The 17,190-nt window shown below is 42.8% G+C and overlaps 1 protein-coding gene across 2 annotated transcripts in view; it reads left to right on the top strand.

Annotated features, from left to right (window-relative positions):
• Positions 1-307: 307 nt before the first annotated feature.
• The window catches only part of CABP1 (calcium binding protein 1), a 45,701-nt gene continuing 28,818 nt past the window's right edge, over positions 308-17,190 (top strand). Inside the window, exon 1 of one of the 2 annotated variants that reach the window (XM_073582762.1) lies at positions 308-1,223. In XM_073582762.1, coding sequence (XP_073438863.1) covers positions 423-1,223 — 801 coding nt within the window. In that variant the 5' untranslated portion in view covers positions 308-422. Of the gene's footprint in view, positions 1,224-16,781; positions 17,172-17,190 lie in introns of those variants that run through there. The other variant, XM_073582763.1, reaches the window with a different exon arrangement.

Raw genomic sequence — 17,190 nt, forward strand, 5'->3', positions numbered from 1 at the left:
TATTCTGCAGATGTTTCCAGGGGTTCAACACTATTATTAGAGATCTTATTAAAACTCTTAATTCAGCCTTTTGAAGGCCAAAGTGACAGCTTACTGAGATCAATAAGTACATTTCCCATAAGGATGTGATATACTGCAGTATTAGTGGTAATGAAGGAGGAAAGCATAATTGAATCAATCCCATCTTCTCTCCTAGTCTGTGACTTCAACCTCTCCCTCCAGCTCTCTCCCCTGTGTCTACCACCTTTCCACTCCGCTCCTCCCTTTCCACTCCAGCTCTCTCCTCCCTCCCATTCAAGCTGTGTGCAGGAGCTGTCACTGGCACTGTGGTGCTGAACAGACGTGCTTGCTGTAACATGGCTCTAGCTCGGCTCCCTATACACTGAGGATCCTATGGCAGATACCGATCCACGTCCAACGACATGAACGAGTCCAGCAGCTCCGTGATCAGTGCTGACGAGACCAGGAGACCTCATCCCAGATACCAGCTGCCCCATGAGCCTGATCCAAGCTTTAGGAGGCCTCTATGTCACCCCCGAGATAGTGGACTTGCTAGCGGAAGAAGGCGCCAATCTCCACGGACAACTGAGAGCCCCCCAATAATGAGAAGACTTCCTCAACAGGAGGGTGGATGGAGGAACAGACAGCCCGGGAGCCCACATTATCAACAGTACCATGCTAATCACCATCACTATCCTTCCGTTTATCCCCAGTACCAGTCCCGCAAGTACCACTCCAGCAGCCCACCTCCTGACCACCACAGTCATATCCAGCACCACCCCAATTATCAAAGTCATCATCAACACATCCCCACTCATCAACCGCATGTCAGTCAGACCCAAAGCACCCATCATTTGTATCAGCACATGTCTCCATATAACCACAGGCACTCTCCAAGTCCCAAGCAGCAATCCCCTAGTCCTAAACACCATAACCAAATCCCCAGGTATCATCATCCAAATCCCAGGGACTATCCACCCAGTCCAAGGGAGCATACACCCAGCCCCAAACAGATCTCTCCTATTCCAAGAGATCAGCAAGAAAGTAGCCAAGAACAGAGAGGAAAGAAGAAGGACTCTGGAAAGGGATCTGAAGGCACCTCCGCTCAACCCTCCAAAGCCAATGACCTTCCTCCAGCTAAAAGCAGCGACAGTGACCCGGAGCCGGACACAGAGCCCCTGTTTGTGGAATTGCATCCCATCCTTAGCTCTGTGTTTGGTCAGGTGAGAATCCTCTATATATTTATCCTTCAACACAGTGTATTATGTTTAGAAGGTCCCCTTATCCTCAATACCTTCACGTCACGCCACAATGGACAATGTCACCTTTTTCACTTCTTGTTTAGTAAGTGTAGTTCAGGTCTCAACATGAGTAATCTTTGAGTTCTTAGCAGGTCTGGAACCACAACCACATGGACAAATCTGTGTAAGCATAGTCTGGCAGTGGTTAGCATCTTAGATCCAACATTGCTGCATTCCTATACCTAGTTTTGGGCCACCCTGTATATTGGCCACAATCTAATGAATATTAACCAATAAGCTGTGATATGGTGACATTGTCTTAATTGATGTTATCTCGTAAGGCGCAGGACAACTCAACTGCACTGATAGAGTTGCATTATTTGACCCTTCTACATGGTACATATGAGTTGAGCCTAAATCTGTCAGCCTATATGTGACCGATAAATGAATTAATTGTTTATTCTAATAATGTATTATTATTAACTCTGGGGTCCTATACATTAATGTATTCACCCCCCACCCCCCAAAATAATGTTTGGACAAGCAGTTTCAGTTGCACGCTGGCTGTCGGAGCATGCTGGGGTCTGTTGTTTGGCTGAGGATGGACAGTCACCATTTGAAGACCACCATAATTGCTGATGGCATAATATTGTATCTTCCCATTAGCAAATGACACCACAAGTTTATATGAAAATTGCAGCTGACAGACATTCCATAAACTGTGAAAACTCTCTTCATGGTATAGATTGTAGCAATGTCACATATGCAAATGGAAGTTTACTTTGGCCTTTATATCAATATTTTCTAAATATTATCCTAATGAGAGGCCCACAACGTCCCATCATCCCAAGCTAAAATGTCCTTTTGGCAGAGAATTAACCTTGATGCGCATTAATAAAAAGGTCAGGATGTATCAAAGTCACAGATCGATTGTTTTGCAAATGTGCTGGGAATGTTATTGATCTGCACATTGTATTAAATCCTCAATAACATTTATCCTATAGTCAAACAATAGACGGCACTTACTGTTACATTTACATGGGTGAATGTGTCTTTCAGTTGTTTTTCATCTGATTTGCTTTGTCATATTTTAATGTGTTTTCGAGAATCCAGTGTGACGACCAATATGACTGCACGTCTTTTACGGAGCGTAAAATACGTGTGTTTTTGGATGCCTTTTGACTTTTTCTTTGCGTACAGTACATTTTTTTGGCATTCATTTGAATGGGTGAAAAATGCTACAAAAAAAAGCTGAAACAATTGACATGCTGCATATTTGAATAAATGCTTTGTTGGTTCAAATCTGCAAGGAAAATCTAAGCAGCGCGTGCATAACATTTCAGAAATCTCATTCACTTTGTGGGTACTGTAGAATGCTGTATTTTTTCCGAGGCACAAATGCTGCGTGTGAACAAGCCATTGCATGGATTTTCACCCAGCTTTCACAGACTCCTGGATGGCAAACCTGTGTAGTGTCACAGCTATATACAGAGGGCATACGTATTGAACCTTTTACACTGTTTGCAATGTTCATCCAAGGTTTACGTCAGGAGGACTTGCTGATGTATCTCCTCGATCACATCGACATCCATCGTGTTTAGGCCCCCACATATATCATGCAGTCTTCTTTACTGGATGCAGCAGAGTGTACTATTTCGCATAGAATATGCCCTGCTGTAAGTAAATACGTAAAAATGTAAAAGCCACCCCACCAACGTCAAGGTGTACCACAACCGGGATGGTCCTAACCTCTAGTAATATTTTTTAATATGAGAGGTTAGGACTATCCCGATTGTGGCACACCTTGATGCTGGTGGGTTGGCTTTGATGGTTTTTATATTACAAAAAACAGTGTTTACGAAGTATCCTATCTTATTTCTATTACTATTGCTTTTACTTAGTTACTTACAACAGGGTATACAATCATTTTGTTTCTGTCTTGGGTTTTGTCTGTTTAACTCAGTGTGAACATGCTCCTATTTTGCATGCATACGAACTTCTACTTCACTTTTTCAGTTACTTTTCAGATAGCAGAGAAAATGTATACAAACATATATCAACCCAATGGGACAATCTCCTCTGTTGGGTGACTATAAATCTATGAATTTATTTCTTGAATTCACCGGAGCAAATAGTCGCTGCAAGTAAGCAGATTTGCCATACAGGAATAGCAGAAAGCTGAGTGACATCGCTAGTTAGAATTTTAATGGCATGGCGACCTTATTACTTGCTTTATAAATTTGTTACGTTATGTGTCTTCTCCTCTGTCTGTACAAACATTTGTCTTTTCGCATCATCCCATAAATTACTACGCACACTCTCTGTTACTAATCACTAACGTAAGAATAACGTCGAGTATGTTTATGTCATCCAATCAAATTATTCTTGTCAGCGATTTTAATTCAGTTTTTATCTTGGTTTCTGAAGCTAAAATTTCTGAGATGAGCAAATACCCACAATTAAATTCTATGATGAAATGATGTTTGGTGGCAGAAAATGATATAAAAAGGTTGGATATATTTCCTTACTGAAGTTATAGGTTTATTGGTTGAAAAGGAGTATTTTGTACATCTGTCAGTTATACCCAATATCCCATTTGGGAGAATGTAAAAGAGTTGGGAGACAAGGACCAGGTGCCTCCATCTCAGGGTGGGAATTTGGACTTTTTTTTCTTATAAAAACATCTTTGTCAGATTTGTGTCTTAGCTGTTTCTATAGTACCAAACTTCTACACTATGTTTAAGGGAACCTGTCTTGCCCAGACATGATATTTGCCTTCAGACATTCTTGCCTGCTTACTAAAACAGTGGCTACAGGTAGAAAGTGAACTTTTATTCTCCCTGCAGCCGCTCGCTTCCAGTCATCATGGCAGTGCAGGAGGGCGGCAACAGTCACTGCTCACAACACAGCGGGAGAAGCTGTTGTTACTTCCTGAAACTTTGGCAAACTGTTAATAATAATAATAATAATAAATTTTATTTTTATAGCGCCGACATATTCCGCAGCACTTTACATTTCAGAGGGGATTTGTACAGACAATAGACATTACAGCATAACAATAATCACATACAGTAGATTATAACAAATACCAAGAGGAAAGAGGGCCCTGCTCGCAAGCTTACAGTCTATGAGGAAAGAGGTAGACACGAAAGGTGGGTGGTAACAGTTGCCCTGATTGTATGGACCAGCCATAATGTTAGGTGTGTGACAGCACGGACACAGAGGGCTAATGGATGCATAAAGCATGTGGGAGAATGGTGCGGGGAACCTGGTTATGGTAAAACTTTTGGCTCTGCCACACAGGGATAGATTAGGTTAATGTGTTGAGGCGGTAGGCCAGTCTGAATAAATGCGTTTTCAGGACACGCTTAAAATTGTGGGGATTGGGGACTAATCGTATTGACCTGGGAAGTGCATTCCAAAGAATTGGCGCGGCACGTGTAAAGTCTTGGAGACGGGAGTGGGAGGTTCTGACTATTGAGGATGCTAACCTCAGGTCATCAGCAGAACGGAGGGCGCGGGTAGGGTGGTATACTGAAACAAGGGAGGAGATGTAGGGTGGTGCTGAGCCATGGAGGGCTTTGTGAGTGAGGGTAATAAGTTTATACTGAATTCTGGAGTGGATGGGTAGCCAGTGTAATGACTGGAACAAGGTAGAGGCATCGGTGTAACGATTGGTGAGGAATATGATCCTGGCTGCAGCATTCAAGACAGATTGGAGAGGGGAGAGTTTGTTAAGAGGGAGACCGATTAGAAGAGAGTTACAATAGTCGAGACGAGAATGAATAAGAGAAACAGTAAGAGTTTTTGCAGAGTCAAAGGTAAGAAAAGGTCGAATTCTAGAAATGTTTTTGAGGTGCAGATGACAAGAGCGAGCCAGTGATCGAATGTGGGGGGCAAAGGAAAGCTCGGAATCAAGTATGACCCCAAGACAGCGGGCCTGTTGCTGGGGAGTAATAGTGGAACCACACACAGAAATGGCAATGTCGGGTATAGGTACATTAGTAGAGGGAGGAAACACCAGGAGTTCAGTCTTTGACAGGTTCAGTTTCAGATATAGTGAGGACATGATATTAGACACAGCGTTTAGACAATCGCCGGTGTTTTCTAGAAAGGCTGGCGTGATGTCAGGAGAAGAAGCGTATAATTGGGTGTCATCAGCATAGAGATGGTACTGCAAACCAAATCTACTGATTGTTTGACCAATAGGGGCAGTGTACAAGGAGAAGAGGAGGGGGCCTAGAACCGATCCTTGGGGGACCCCAACAGTAAGGGGAAGATGAGAGGAGGAGGAACTGGCAAAAGATACAGTAAAGGAGCGGTCGGAGAGATAGGAGGAGAACCAGGAGAGAACGGTATCCTTGAGGCCAATGGAACGGAGCATAGTGAGGAGGAGCTGATGATCCACAGTGTCGAATGCTGCAGAGAGATCCAAGAGAATTAGCATGGAGTAGTGACCATTTGATTTAGCTGTTAGCAGATCATTAGAGACTTTAGTGAGGGCAGTTTCAGTGGAGTGTAAAGAGCGGAAGCCGGATTGGAGAGGGTCGAGAAGAGAGTTTTCTGAGAGATAGCGGATAAGACGGGAGTGGACCAGGCGTTCCAGGAGTTTAGAGATGAAGGGAAGATTAGAGACAGGTCTATAGTTACCGGCACAGTTTTGGTCGAGGGATGGTTTTTTAAGTAGTGGATGTATGATGGCATGCTTAAATGAGGAGGGAAAAATACCAGAAGAGAGAGAGAGGTTAAATATTTTAGTTAGGTGAGGGGTGACAGCAGGGGAAAGGGACTGGAGGAACTGTCACGGAAATGGGTCACTGGTGCAAGTAGTTGGGCGAGAAGATGCAAGGAGCCTGCTTACTTCTTCTTCTGTGACTGGTTCAAAATCAGAGAGTGAGTTAGATGCAGTGGGGGAGGGAGGACAGTGCATGGTATGAGGTGATTGGGAGATAATTTCCTGTCGGATCTGGTCAATTTTTTCTTTGAAGTAATTGGCCAGATCGTCAGCTCGGAGCTCCGTGGTTGGGGCCTGTACTCTTGGATTGAGTAAAGAATGAAAAGTGTCAAAGAGACGTTTCGGGTTATTGGACAGTGAGGTGATGAGGGTGTTGAAATAGGTTTGTTTGGAGAGGTTAAGGGCAGTGTTGTATGTTCTAAGCATAAACTTAAAATGGATGAAATCTTCGGGTAGATTGGATTTTCTCCACAGACGTTCGGCGCACCTGGAGCACCGCTGCAGGAACCGTGTTTGCACCGTGTGCCAGGGTTGTCACCGTCTGCGTTGTGGTGTTCTATTTATAGGGGGTGCAAATTCATCCAGGGCAGTTTGAAGTGTTTCATTGTAATGCTTCAATGCAGAATCAGGACATGAGAGGGAGGAGATAGGGGCCAATGAAGACTGCAAGTTCTTCATAAGTTTCTGGGTGTTAATGGCCTGTATGTTTCTATAAGTCTGGACAGTGTGGGTGACCTGAGCAGCCTGGCAGTTCTTGATAGAGAATGAAAGAAGATTGTGGTCAGAGAGCGGGAGAGGGGAGTTTGCAAAATCATCCACTGCACAAAGCCGAGAGAAGACCAAGTCGAGGGCGTTTCCGTCATCATGCGTTGGAGAATTAGTAAGCTGCGAAAGGCCAAATGAGGAGGTTAGAGATAAAAGGTGAGTAGCAGATGGTGAGAGGGGAAGAGCAATGGGGATGTTGAAATCTCCCATGATGAGGGTAGGGATGTCACAGGAGAGAAAATGTGGAAGCCAAGTGGCAAAATGATCCAGGAACTGATGGGAGGGGCCGGGAGGACGATACACCACCGCCACTCGCATGGAGAAGGGGGTGTAGAGTCTGACGGCATGGACCTCAAAAGAAGGGAAGACAAGTGAGGGTACTTGAGGGATAACCTGTAAGGTACATTTTGGTGATAGGAGCAGACCAACGCCTCCACCAGCTCTATTGTCTGATCTTGGGGTATGAGAGAAGTGAAGCCCCCCCGTATGAAAGAGCAGCAGCAGCGGTAGTGTCTGACTGCTGGATCCAGGTTTCAGTAAGAGCCAGGAGGTTAAGAGAATTAGAAAGGAAAAAGTCATGAATGAAGGCGAGTTTGTTACACACTGAGCGAGAATTCCAAAGTGCACAATTAAGAGAGACAGATGGCATGCAGGGAATATTAACAAGATTAGAGGGGTTTCTGAGTGTAGCAGTCGGGAGGTTTGACTTTCTATAACATGAGGGACCAGGGTTGGGAGCAATGTTTCCTGCGACTAGGAGAAGGAGGATAGAAAGAGTGAGCAGATGGTTAAGTGATTTGTGAGAGCGTCTCTGATGTTGAATGGTGGGACTGACTGGATCTGTGCAGTTTAACAATGTGAAAAGAGCATGAGTGCTATACATAGGAGAGGAAAGAAGTGAGGGGCCAATGTGGATGGAGTGTAGAGAGTTAATGCCAGGGCAGTGGATGTGTGTGAATGCAGTGGCAAGGATTAAAATTACACAAATGCATATGGTATATATTTGTTGTACTCCAAATGTACAGGGAGTAGATGTATATAAATGTCTTACCTGTCTCCTGCCCTGTCTAACTGCCATGTTATAACTGCCAGTACTTTGATAAACTGTACTTCGATAAAGTGTGCATAAATTCTGTTCTGCACATACATGCTGTCAATCAAAGTGCTGGGGAGTGATTACAGCTGCGCTAACTGTGTCGTGAGCAGTGACTGTTACCACCCCCTGCAGCACCCTGGTGACTGGAGGCAAGCAGCTGCAGGGAGAATATAACTTCATTTTCTCCCCATAGCCACTGCTACAGTGTATTATTGTGTAACTGATATCTACAAAATAAGCAGTTTCAACCAATAAATCTGTACCTTCATTAAGAAAATATATGAGACTTCTCCCTTTAGCTATAGAAATATTACCTTATCAAATAATTCATGAGATTTTAGTATAAAGGCAATCTCTGAGCAGGATTTCACCCTCTAAAACTCTTTCTATGTACATGTACTTGTTTTTCAAAGACAACTCCAGCAATTCCTTTACATGGCTGAACTGGCGCTCATGGCTGAACTGGCGCTGTCACAATGAGGTCTCTACAACATCATTATTTCTATAAATGTATGGAGTAACAGGTCATTACACACATTAGAGGACATTTATTATTGCATTTGCGCCCAAATGTTGACGCAAATTGTGTTATTTTGTTATTCTAAAAGCCCAAATTGAATCTATCAATGTTTTATGCCATTTATTACTACATGTGTTGATCCCTTCACCAGAACTTAAATATAACGAGAAAGGAGTATGGGGATTAATCTTGTGCAACATATTTATGACTGCATTTCTCAATAAAAGTAGCAAAAAAATTATTTAACTTAAAAAGAGTATGCAAACCAATATATTTATGTTGCAATATAGGCACAAAAGTCACAATTTGTGTGAAATCCTACATTGACATGCAAGATTGGACACGTTGCTCGCCTGCTCTTTTCTTACATAAATATTGCAATTTAAGCAACATTCATTGACTTGCGACAATTGACATATTGGTCTCAGGTTGTCATCTAACATTGGGAAGTATTCTGCCATGCAGTACTTTACCCCTTCATGACCTATATAGATACATCATAGGTTGTGTCCTGGTATTTGATGCGGGCTCCGGCACTGAGCCCGCACCTTTTCCAGCACATGACAGCTGATTGGTTCAGTTGTCATGTGCCCCTAACAGCCACAGGTGGAGTCACAATCCACCCGTGGCTATTAACATGTTAAATGCTGCTGTCAATCTCTGACAGTGGATTTAATGCAAAAGTGCCAGAAGCGCGTCACAAACCCCGCCCATTTGTGCCCCTATCAAATGACAGATGACACACAGGGCGCCAATTGGTTGGCATGACAACTGGTTTTCAGCAGAAGAACCCCGTGCTTGTCATTGCTGATCTGCTATGAATGTCGGCCCGATTTTTGGTACACATAGCAAGGCTTGAGCCTAAGGGGACTATTGAAGCAAGTAAAAAGTGGAAAAAAATGTTTTAAAAAAATAAAACAATAAAAAATACACATATTTGGTATTGCTGTGTCCAGAAATGTCCGATCTATCAAAATTAATCCGATCGGTGAACGGCGTAACAAGAAAAAAAATAAAACTGCCAGAATTACATTTTTTGGCCGCTGCAACATTATAATAAAATGCAATAACAGGCGATAAAAATGAAGATGAAAAAATGGAAAAAAACCCAAGGTTGTGAAGGGTTTAAAGGGGTTGTTCAGTCACAAGATATGGATGACCGCTGATGTTATCCACATCAGATCTGTGGACACTCAACACCTCCACCGATCTGCTGTTATTTGTTGTGGCAGCAACTAGTTGAAAATACATTGAAGTAAGCTACAATACACAATCCCATGCAATATGTAGCAGCTGTGCCGGGTACAACAGAACAGCTCCTGTGCTCTCCATCGCCAAAGATTATAACTTCTGATTGGTGGGTGTGCCAGGGGTCAGGCTTGTACCTTTTTAACATTGTTGACAAATCTTTACCATTCTTTAAACAAAGCAAGATAACATCTAGTTTTAGGCCATATTGAGTATTTTTAAACCAGGAGTGGGACAGTCAGTGGAAAAGTATAAGGTTCCTTTTACACTTCCCGTATTTTTTGCCGCCCGTTTTTGTGGGCCTTTTTAGGATAGCTGTTTTTTATGTTTTAAAAAGTAGGCTGAAAAAAAACTGGCGTTCCGCAAATACGGTGTACCGAAAAAACAAGCTTCCGCTGTTTTTACGGCACCATTGATTTAAATGGGGGCCATGTCCGTAAGACATGAAAAATATCAAGCAAGCGTGATATTTTTTCACGGCTGTAAAGACGGCCCTCACAGCCATATGGCGCACGGCGCTCTGATAAATTTTTGCTGGCCGTCTAGAAATCTATTGGGGCCGCAAAAACGTCCCGCAAAAACACGGCAAACCCTAATAGAAACACGTCATCACTTCTCCATTTATCACCCACTCCAGTATTTGGTCAGTATTTTACATTAGTATTTGTAATCCAAAATCAGGACATATGAACGTGGCCTTAGAAAGATCTTACACTGGGAATCTCATTCAAAACAAGCTTTTCTCTGGGTTTAGGTATCACTGGAAAATCTGTGTTCACTGAAGACAAATTTTACCTGTAAAATGACAATTGTGAGACTGAAAGTTGAGTCCAGGAAGAGAACGAAGTGAGTTTCTCTGATAAAATATATTACATAGATTCTTGTTTTCTCAGGTACTATTGATTTAAGAGAAAAAAAAATATGGTTACTCGTGTTTGCAATTTGGTGAGTATATTTCAAAAGTAAATTTCAGAAAACTGTCTTCTCACTTGAAAGATGAAGGAATAAGTAATAGCCTGGATGTGTTGTTCTCCATCACTAAAAAGGGAGAAAAATAGATGCTATTCCCCAAGAAAGGAAGACAGAAAGGTCACTTTTCTCTAAGGCTACTTTCACAAATCAGTTTTTTGCCGTCAGGCAGGATCCGGCTATTTTTAGAAAAAAACGGATCCAGCGTAAATTTTGGAGAACTGTAGAAACGGATCCGTTTTTCTGCTGGATCCGTCTAGCAGGTTATATCTGTTTCCTGGGGGCTGGCCAATTGGATCTGAGCATGCGCAGACTTAAAAAAACCGATTCGGTGGCTGGATCCATCTTTTTCTGGATCCGGCGCATTCCGGCGCCCATAGACTTTCATTGTGGCAAAAAGCCGTAAGCGTCGGATCCGGCGCTTCTGGCTTTTTCGCCAGAGACAAAAAACGGTACAGTAGCCGTTTTTTCCAGACACCGGAATGACAAACCGCAATGCCATCCGGCGCTAATGCAAGTCAATGGGGAAAAACCAGATCAGGCATTGCATTTTGCCAGATCCGGTTTTACAAAAAAAAGGCGGATCTCGCCTGACGGCGCAAAACGGATGTGTGAAAGAGGCCTAACATAGCTGTGTGCTCATTTCTTTTTATTTATTTATTTTTTTGAAGGGATAATGAACAAATTTTGGGGACAAATGGGCAATTCATCAGGCAGAAATGTGGCATAAAACTGTTAGAAATGTTGTCCAATTTTTTCTACAATTTACAGTTTTGGTAATCTCCCAACAGATCCTTGTTTCTCACATCACTATTCCATATGTAGGGCTACAATTAATTATCTGCCCTAAGAGCCCAGATAAAGTAAAATGACATGTTTGGCTATGCTAAAATGGAATGTGTATGTAATACATTTAAAATAAAGATGATTTAAAGAATAAGTAATTTTCAGATAGCGGATTCTCCCTAAGTTTGCAGATAGATGGCCGTATAACTCGGTCCGAGATAGGGACTGGCTGGCGGCTCTCCTGAACTGAGTGTGACAGCCGCATAGAAATACATGAAGCTGTCACACTCGAGATGGAAGAGCCGTGTACCGCATTCCGATCTCGGTCTTTTTTTTACGGTCGTCTAACTGCACCCTTCGTGGATTAATGACAGAAAGGTTGAATCACTCGCCTGCCACCATCCGAATATCATGTAACATTGATCTCCTCATTTACCATTGTGTATCCGGTCAATAAAAGCGCTTGTGATGTAATATATATTGCCTCTCTGCCTTTAAGGAGTCATTTTGAATACACATTTTCAAGACTTATGTGTTTAGCCTTATGAGAAAAGCTTGAAATTTCCACGGGCATCATTTGGTAGTAATCTAAGGCCTCTTTCACACATCCGGTTTTCAGCATCAGGCGCGATGCGGCGAAAAGTGTAAAAACCGGATCCGGCGCCGGTTGCCACCGGATCCGGTTTTTCCCCCATTCAGTTTCATTATTGCCGCATCGCGCCGGATACCTATGCGGCGTATCCGGTTTTTGCCTGATCCGGCAAAAACAGCCTGTCCGGCGTCTGGAAAAAACGTTCCATGTAACGTTTTTTTGCAGCGCCGGACCGGCTTTTTCCACAGCGCATGCCCGGACTCTGTGAATGTTAACCCCACAAGTGCCCGGCGAGAGAGAGAGAGATCTCTCTCTGTCACCTGGACACTTGTGAGAGATCTCTCTCGCCGGGCACTTGTGGGGTTAACACTCACAGTGTCTGGGTGAGAGAGAGAGATCTCTCTGTGGGGTTAACCCCACAAGTGCCCGGCAAGAGAGAGAGATTCTCTTGCCTGGACACTAAGTGTTAACCCCCCATGTCTCTCTCTCTGAATTTGAGATGATTCTGCTCCCGAAATTCTAGTTGCTTATTCTGTTACTCTCTGTCTCTCATCGTGTCGTTCATTTATTCTGTGCCCTGTGGAGAGATTACAGGTGACTTTGGTTGGAATCTGTAGGAGCTGTTGAGCAATGTCTTAGTGATATATGAAATGTTCTTTGATGTCTCATCTCCAGAGAAATCCTAAGTGTCCTCATTTTTTTAGTGTTCATTCAGTCTCGGCATATTTTCATCTGTCGGCTCAGGAGGGCTTTACAGTGTCACCCCTAAGAAAAGATCTGGCGTGTGACCTGTCCTAGGTATGCCCTCTGCTGTCGTATTATGGAATAGCACAGGAGCCATTTTCAATTGTGCGCAGTATTGTAGTGCAATTTTATGCTAGGGACAGAATGCACACATGCACTTGTCATCAGATCTTGTCTCCTTTTGTGTTTACAGCGCTCATCAAAAGAAATAAATTCAGGACAGAAGAATAAGAGAATAGCATAAGGCTGTACAATAGTCTCTATGATCTGGGAGATTTCTCAATTTAAATGGATGTTCTATCCCATCAGAATAACTATAGTGTGTGCAGGGGTTGCAGTCACACCTCAGCCCTGTAGTCTAGGGGGCGCTGTGGTGCATATGAGGAGACCAATGCAGTTTCACCTATGAGATTGGTGGCCGGTTGGAGATTTTGCATTGGGGCCAACAAGCTTCAAGCCACTGCTCTTCCCATAACCAATTTGATTCTCTAACAGCGACAGTGTCATACTAAGACATTAGAAAATAAGTATATTCTACTGTGAATGAAACGTAAAGATAAAAGGATAAGCGCTGGTTTACCTCTGCCTTCAAAAATAGTTTTTTTTTTAACTTAAGAGAGTTGTCTGGTCATAACCTACAAATTTGCAGTCACCATATCTGACTGCAGACTTGTGAATCCTGACAACTGACGTACTGCATGCCGTGATGATTCTCCGGCACTGACGCAGGGAACGACGGTCATGTGACCGCAGGTATGTGATATGCATACTCCCAGCTACAATCTGAATACACTGTTTCCAACCTCGCTTAATACACTTTCATTGAGTAAGGCCATGCCTATCTAGTTATGACTGTCGTTCCTGGTGCCGGCAAAACAGAATCCTCACAGAGAGCAGTGCACACGATGTGAAGATTCACAAGTCTGCAGTCAGATAGAGTGACTGCAAACTTGTAGTTTACGACTGGACAATCCCTTTAAATTAAACTCATACTGAGCTAGTGAGAGTCATCTACTCGCCTTATTTTAACCCCATAAACTCTTCTGTTATGTTACAGTAGAGCCGCACATTTCACAGATTGGCTCAGAACTCATATGTGGCTCTTAGATCCCCGGATATGACAACCCCCAGTCGTTGGCAGTGGCAGATACTATTGTGCACTGTTGGCATTAGTTCAGTTGACTTCTAGAGTAACAAAAACCCATATAATTGCAGGTAAGACTGTAATTTGGTGGAGAAATGTTGAACTTGATGGACTTTGCTCTGTTTTCAACCCATGTAACTTTGATTGGGGTAGAACATACTGTATAGTGGAGGAGGCAACCCTACCAGCATCCCAATAAACTATATATGTTTAATAGCTTTTCCCTTTTAACATTTACTGTGGCACAACATTGTCTATAGATTTTGAAAGTGACTCTTGAGCTAAGAGTGTGGATCTCTTCACAAATTATCTATTTATATTTAAAGGGTTTGTCCCTTTTAAAATTATATTGCACCATAAGGTTGTATAGGTTTAAAGTAAAGCACTGCTTCTCTGGTCTTTGTTGATCAGCTGAGGCAGTGATGTCAAGTCTACAGCGCTCACAACTGCTGTAGCCGTTCACTCCGCTTAGTTGCCTATGCCATCTACTGTGGCAAAGCCTCTGCATGCAGTGATTTGCTGCAGTGGTTATGAGTGCTGTAGATGAGATGTCAACGCTGCAGCTGGTCAGCAAAGACCAGAGCATTGTCAGACAAGCTCCCTTTGTTAATTTAGATCTCTTCAGTTCTATTGTACAATAACATTTGAAAAGGGACAACCCCTTCAAGGTCTTAAGTTCTTCCATTTACATTTGCCATGACCAATGGGATGCGCAAACATACCTTTGGCATAACCAAACTGCCTTTGCTAGTCAATAAATCTTTCATAGCAGTTTTTCTAATGCCGTCCATTAAAAGATTCATATTTAGAGAATAAAATATATGGAAAAATCCAGCCCTAACTACTTTGGCTCAGTGCTAAAGGTGATGGAAAAGTATAAAACTAATTCAAATGTTTGTTTTATTACTGATTTTAAGATTACAATGACTGTGATAATAATGTCAGTAAGCCAACTGCTAGTTATAAGGGCCTGACCTCATACACACGTTGTATAAGTATAACTGCGGCTTCAAGGAGATAATTATTCTTGTTGCAAAATATATCTTCGGCTTATGATATAGAATCAAAGTAATTAAGAAGTCAGGGTAAGTAATCAGCATTCCTGCCACATCCCTGCACATTTTGCAAACATATTTTGACCTTCAATATTATTAATATGCCATGCATCTGACTTAAATAATAATTGGCAAATCAATGCCGTCTGTCTGTCTTCATCATTCATCATCATCAGTAGTAACCCATGGAACGTGACAATGGTATTCTGGGGTAATGTGTAGACTGATTATCTGTAAACTCATTTATTTTCTGTGAATGTCATTCCAGAATCGCAGTAACTCCACATTTGTGTCAGTACAATGTAATCATCTTCATTCTATGACATGTGTTCAGAGGAAGTGAATTCAATTAATAGATGTTTTACCATCCATTACTAATTGCTTGGATTTTTCATGTTCATACATTACACATATATTGGTTGTGCGGGTCCTGGAAAGCACACACTGTAACTCATTTCCAATTTGAGAGGCTGTTTCTCAGCTTGATCTTTAGGGTTAACAACCACCGATGGTCCAGCTTGATCTTTAGGGTAAACACTTTTCAACCATCGATGGTCCTCCAATTAGAGAGGCTGTTTCTCAGCTTGAACTTTAGGGTTAACAACCATCGATGGTCCTCCAGTTATCAGTTTCCCATAGAATGATGTAGGATCCAATAGGCAATCTTCTCTGGTGTAGCATTTTCTTTGGTTCTGTGATGTCTGGGGTTGCCGTCATTGTATTGTGGCAGGACCTTCGATATATACTAGATGCAGATATGATGCGTTATCCTTGCAATGAGCGGTACATGCTCAGTTTGTGTCTCTTACGCAAACGCACAATAGTACATTGTCCTTTCTTTGACAGCTCCTGTCGTTCTACATTGTGCCTGCTGGAGATCACGCATCTCTGAACAGGCAACCACCGTACAATAATGAAGGAAATAGAGTTAACCGTTGGATGAGGATATTGTCGCCTTTTGGAAGCAGTGTAGCTAACCTTAAAAAGGCATAGGTTTCCAAATGGATCCCAAAATAAGAAGGTTCCTGGCTACTGTTTAGTATCATGAATCCTGTGTCCGCCTCCAGCTGATCTGTCCCACATCATGTCATTGAAAAGCTGTAAGGCTCATGGGGGGAAGGGGACTAGCTCCAAATTAGCTGGATTCTCTGAGCTCATCAGGGAATAGTTTCTGCTGCAGTTTATCTGCTGTAATCAGAGGCTCTATCAGAGAAACAATCTGCGGCTCAAAGGGTCTAATCTGTGGGAGCCTGCTGACTGCCCCCAAGGCTCAGAGGCGCTCACTGTGCGAGATGCCTCGCTGGCTGCTGCCCTCTCTATCTTTCTCGCCTCGGGAAAGCTCGTCCTTTGCTTCGTACTGTATGTTATGGGGAATTGTGTGAAGTCTCCTCTTCGTAACCTCTCCCAGAAGGTATGTCTCCCAATAGAGTAACACCTGCAGCAAACGATAAGATTGGGTTTATGGGTTGGACAAAAACACAAAAGGGAATGCAGCTGTTAGGTGAAAATCCCCAAAGAGAGCAAGGATTGATGCTCAGTTGTTTTCTCCCTTTACTTAATTGCTTACCCTTTTGCTGAGCCATAAAGCCTCCATCGCTCTCTTTATGTGTCTGTGAATATGACTCACATTTAGTTTCCTTTTATTTTTAAACTGGAGACGGTATCCTATATTGGTAACGTGTCCTTCAAAGCTAGTTATATGATCCCAAAGGACACTGAGAGACAAGCAAAGCAAATATGTCTTATAAAGGCGTGGGAATGGAAGAACCGAAAGGACCAGACTAAAACAGTTCCTTATATAGAGAGGAGATACAGGGGAGGGAGGGAAAAGAGGTGGCAAGGAGAGCAGAGACTGTGAATTGTTCATACACTGAGCCATAACCTGGTAGAGAGAAGTGTCATTGTTAAAAGCTAGTAATAGGGATTGCTTGATATAGAAGACCACCACAAACCCTAGGGATGAAGAGAAGGATTTTGGGAGGATTACTTTAAAAATATACTTAATTTAGAAGGGCGCATTTCTGAGACCCCTATATTTACAAGTGAAAAACAGGTAGAACCTAGGTTTTGGTGTTGACCCATTAGTTTGCTGGTAACACTCTATATGTTGTAAGATGCACCAGGAGGAAAGAAGTGGCCTGAAACCGGCGCAGACAGGGGAAGAGGGTGCTCAGGGACCTCTTATGCTTTTGGCTCAGAACTTCGCAGTGATGCACAACCTGTTGGGCCCAGCCTGTATTTTTCTCCGAAAGGGATTCGCTGAGAATCGACAGCCTGTAAGTGAGTTCTGACCCT

The sequence above is a fragment of the Dendrobates tinctorius genome, unplaced genomic scaffold (genome assembly GCF_039654945.1).
Source record: "Dendrobates tinctorius isolate UK_male_01 unplaced genomic scaffold, ASM3965494v1 ptg000073l, whole genome shotgun sequence".
NCBI classification, from domain to species: domain Eukaryota; kingdom Metazoa; phylum Chordata; class Amphibia; order Anura; family Dendrobatidae; genus Dendrobates; species Dendrobates tinctorius.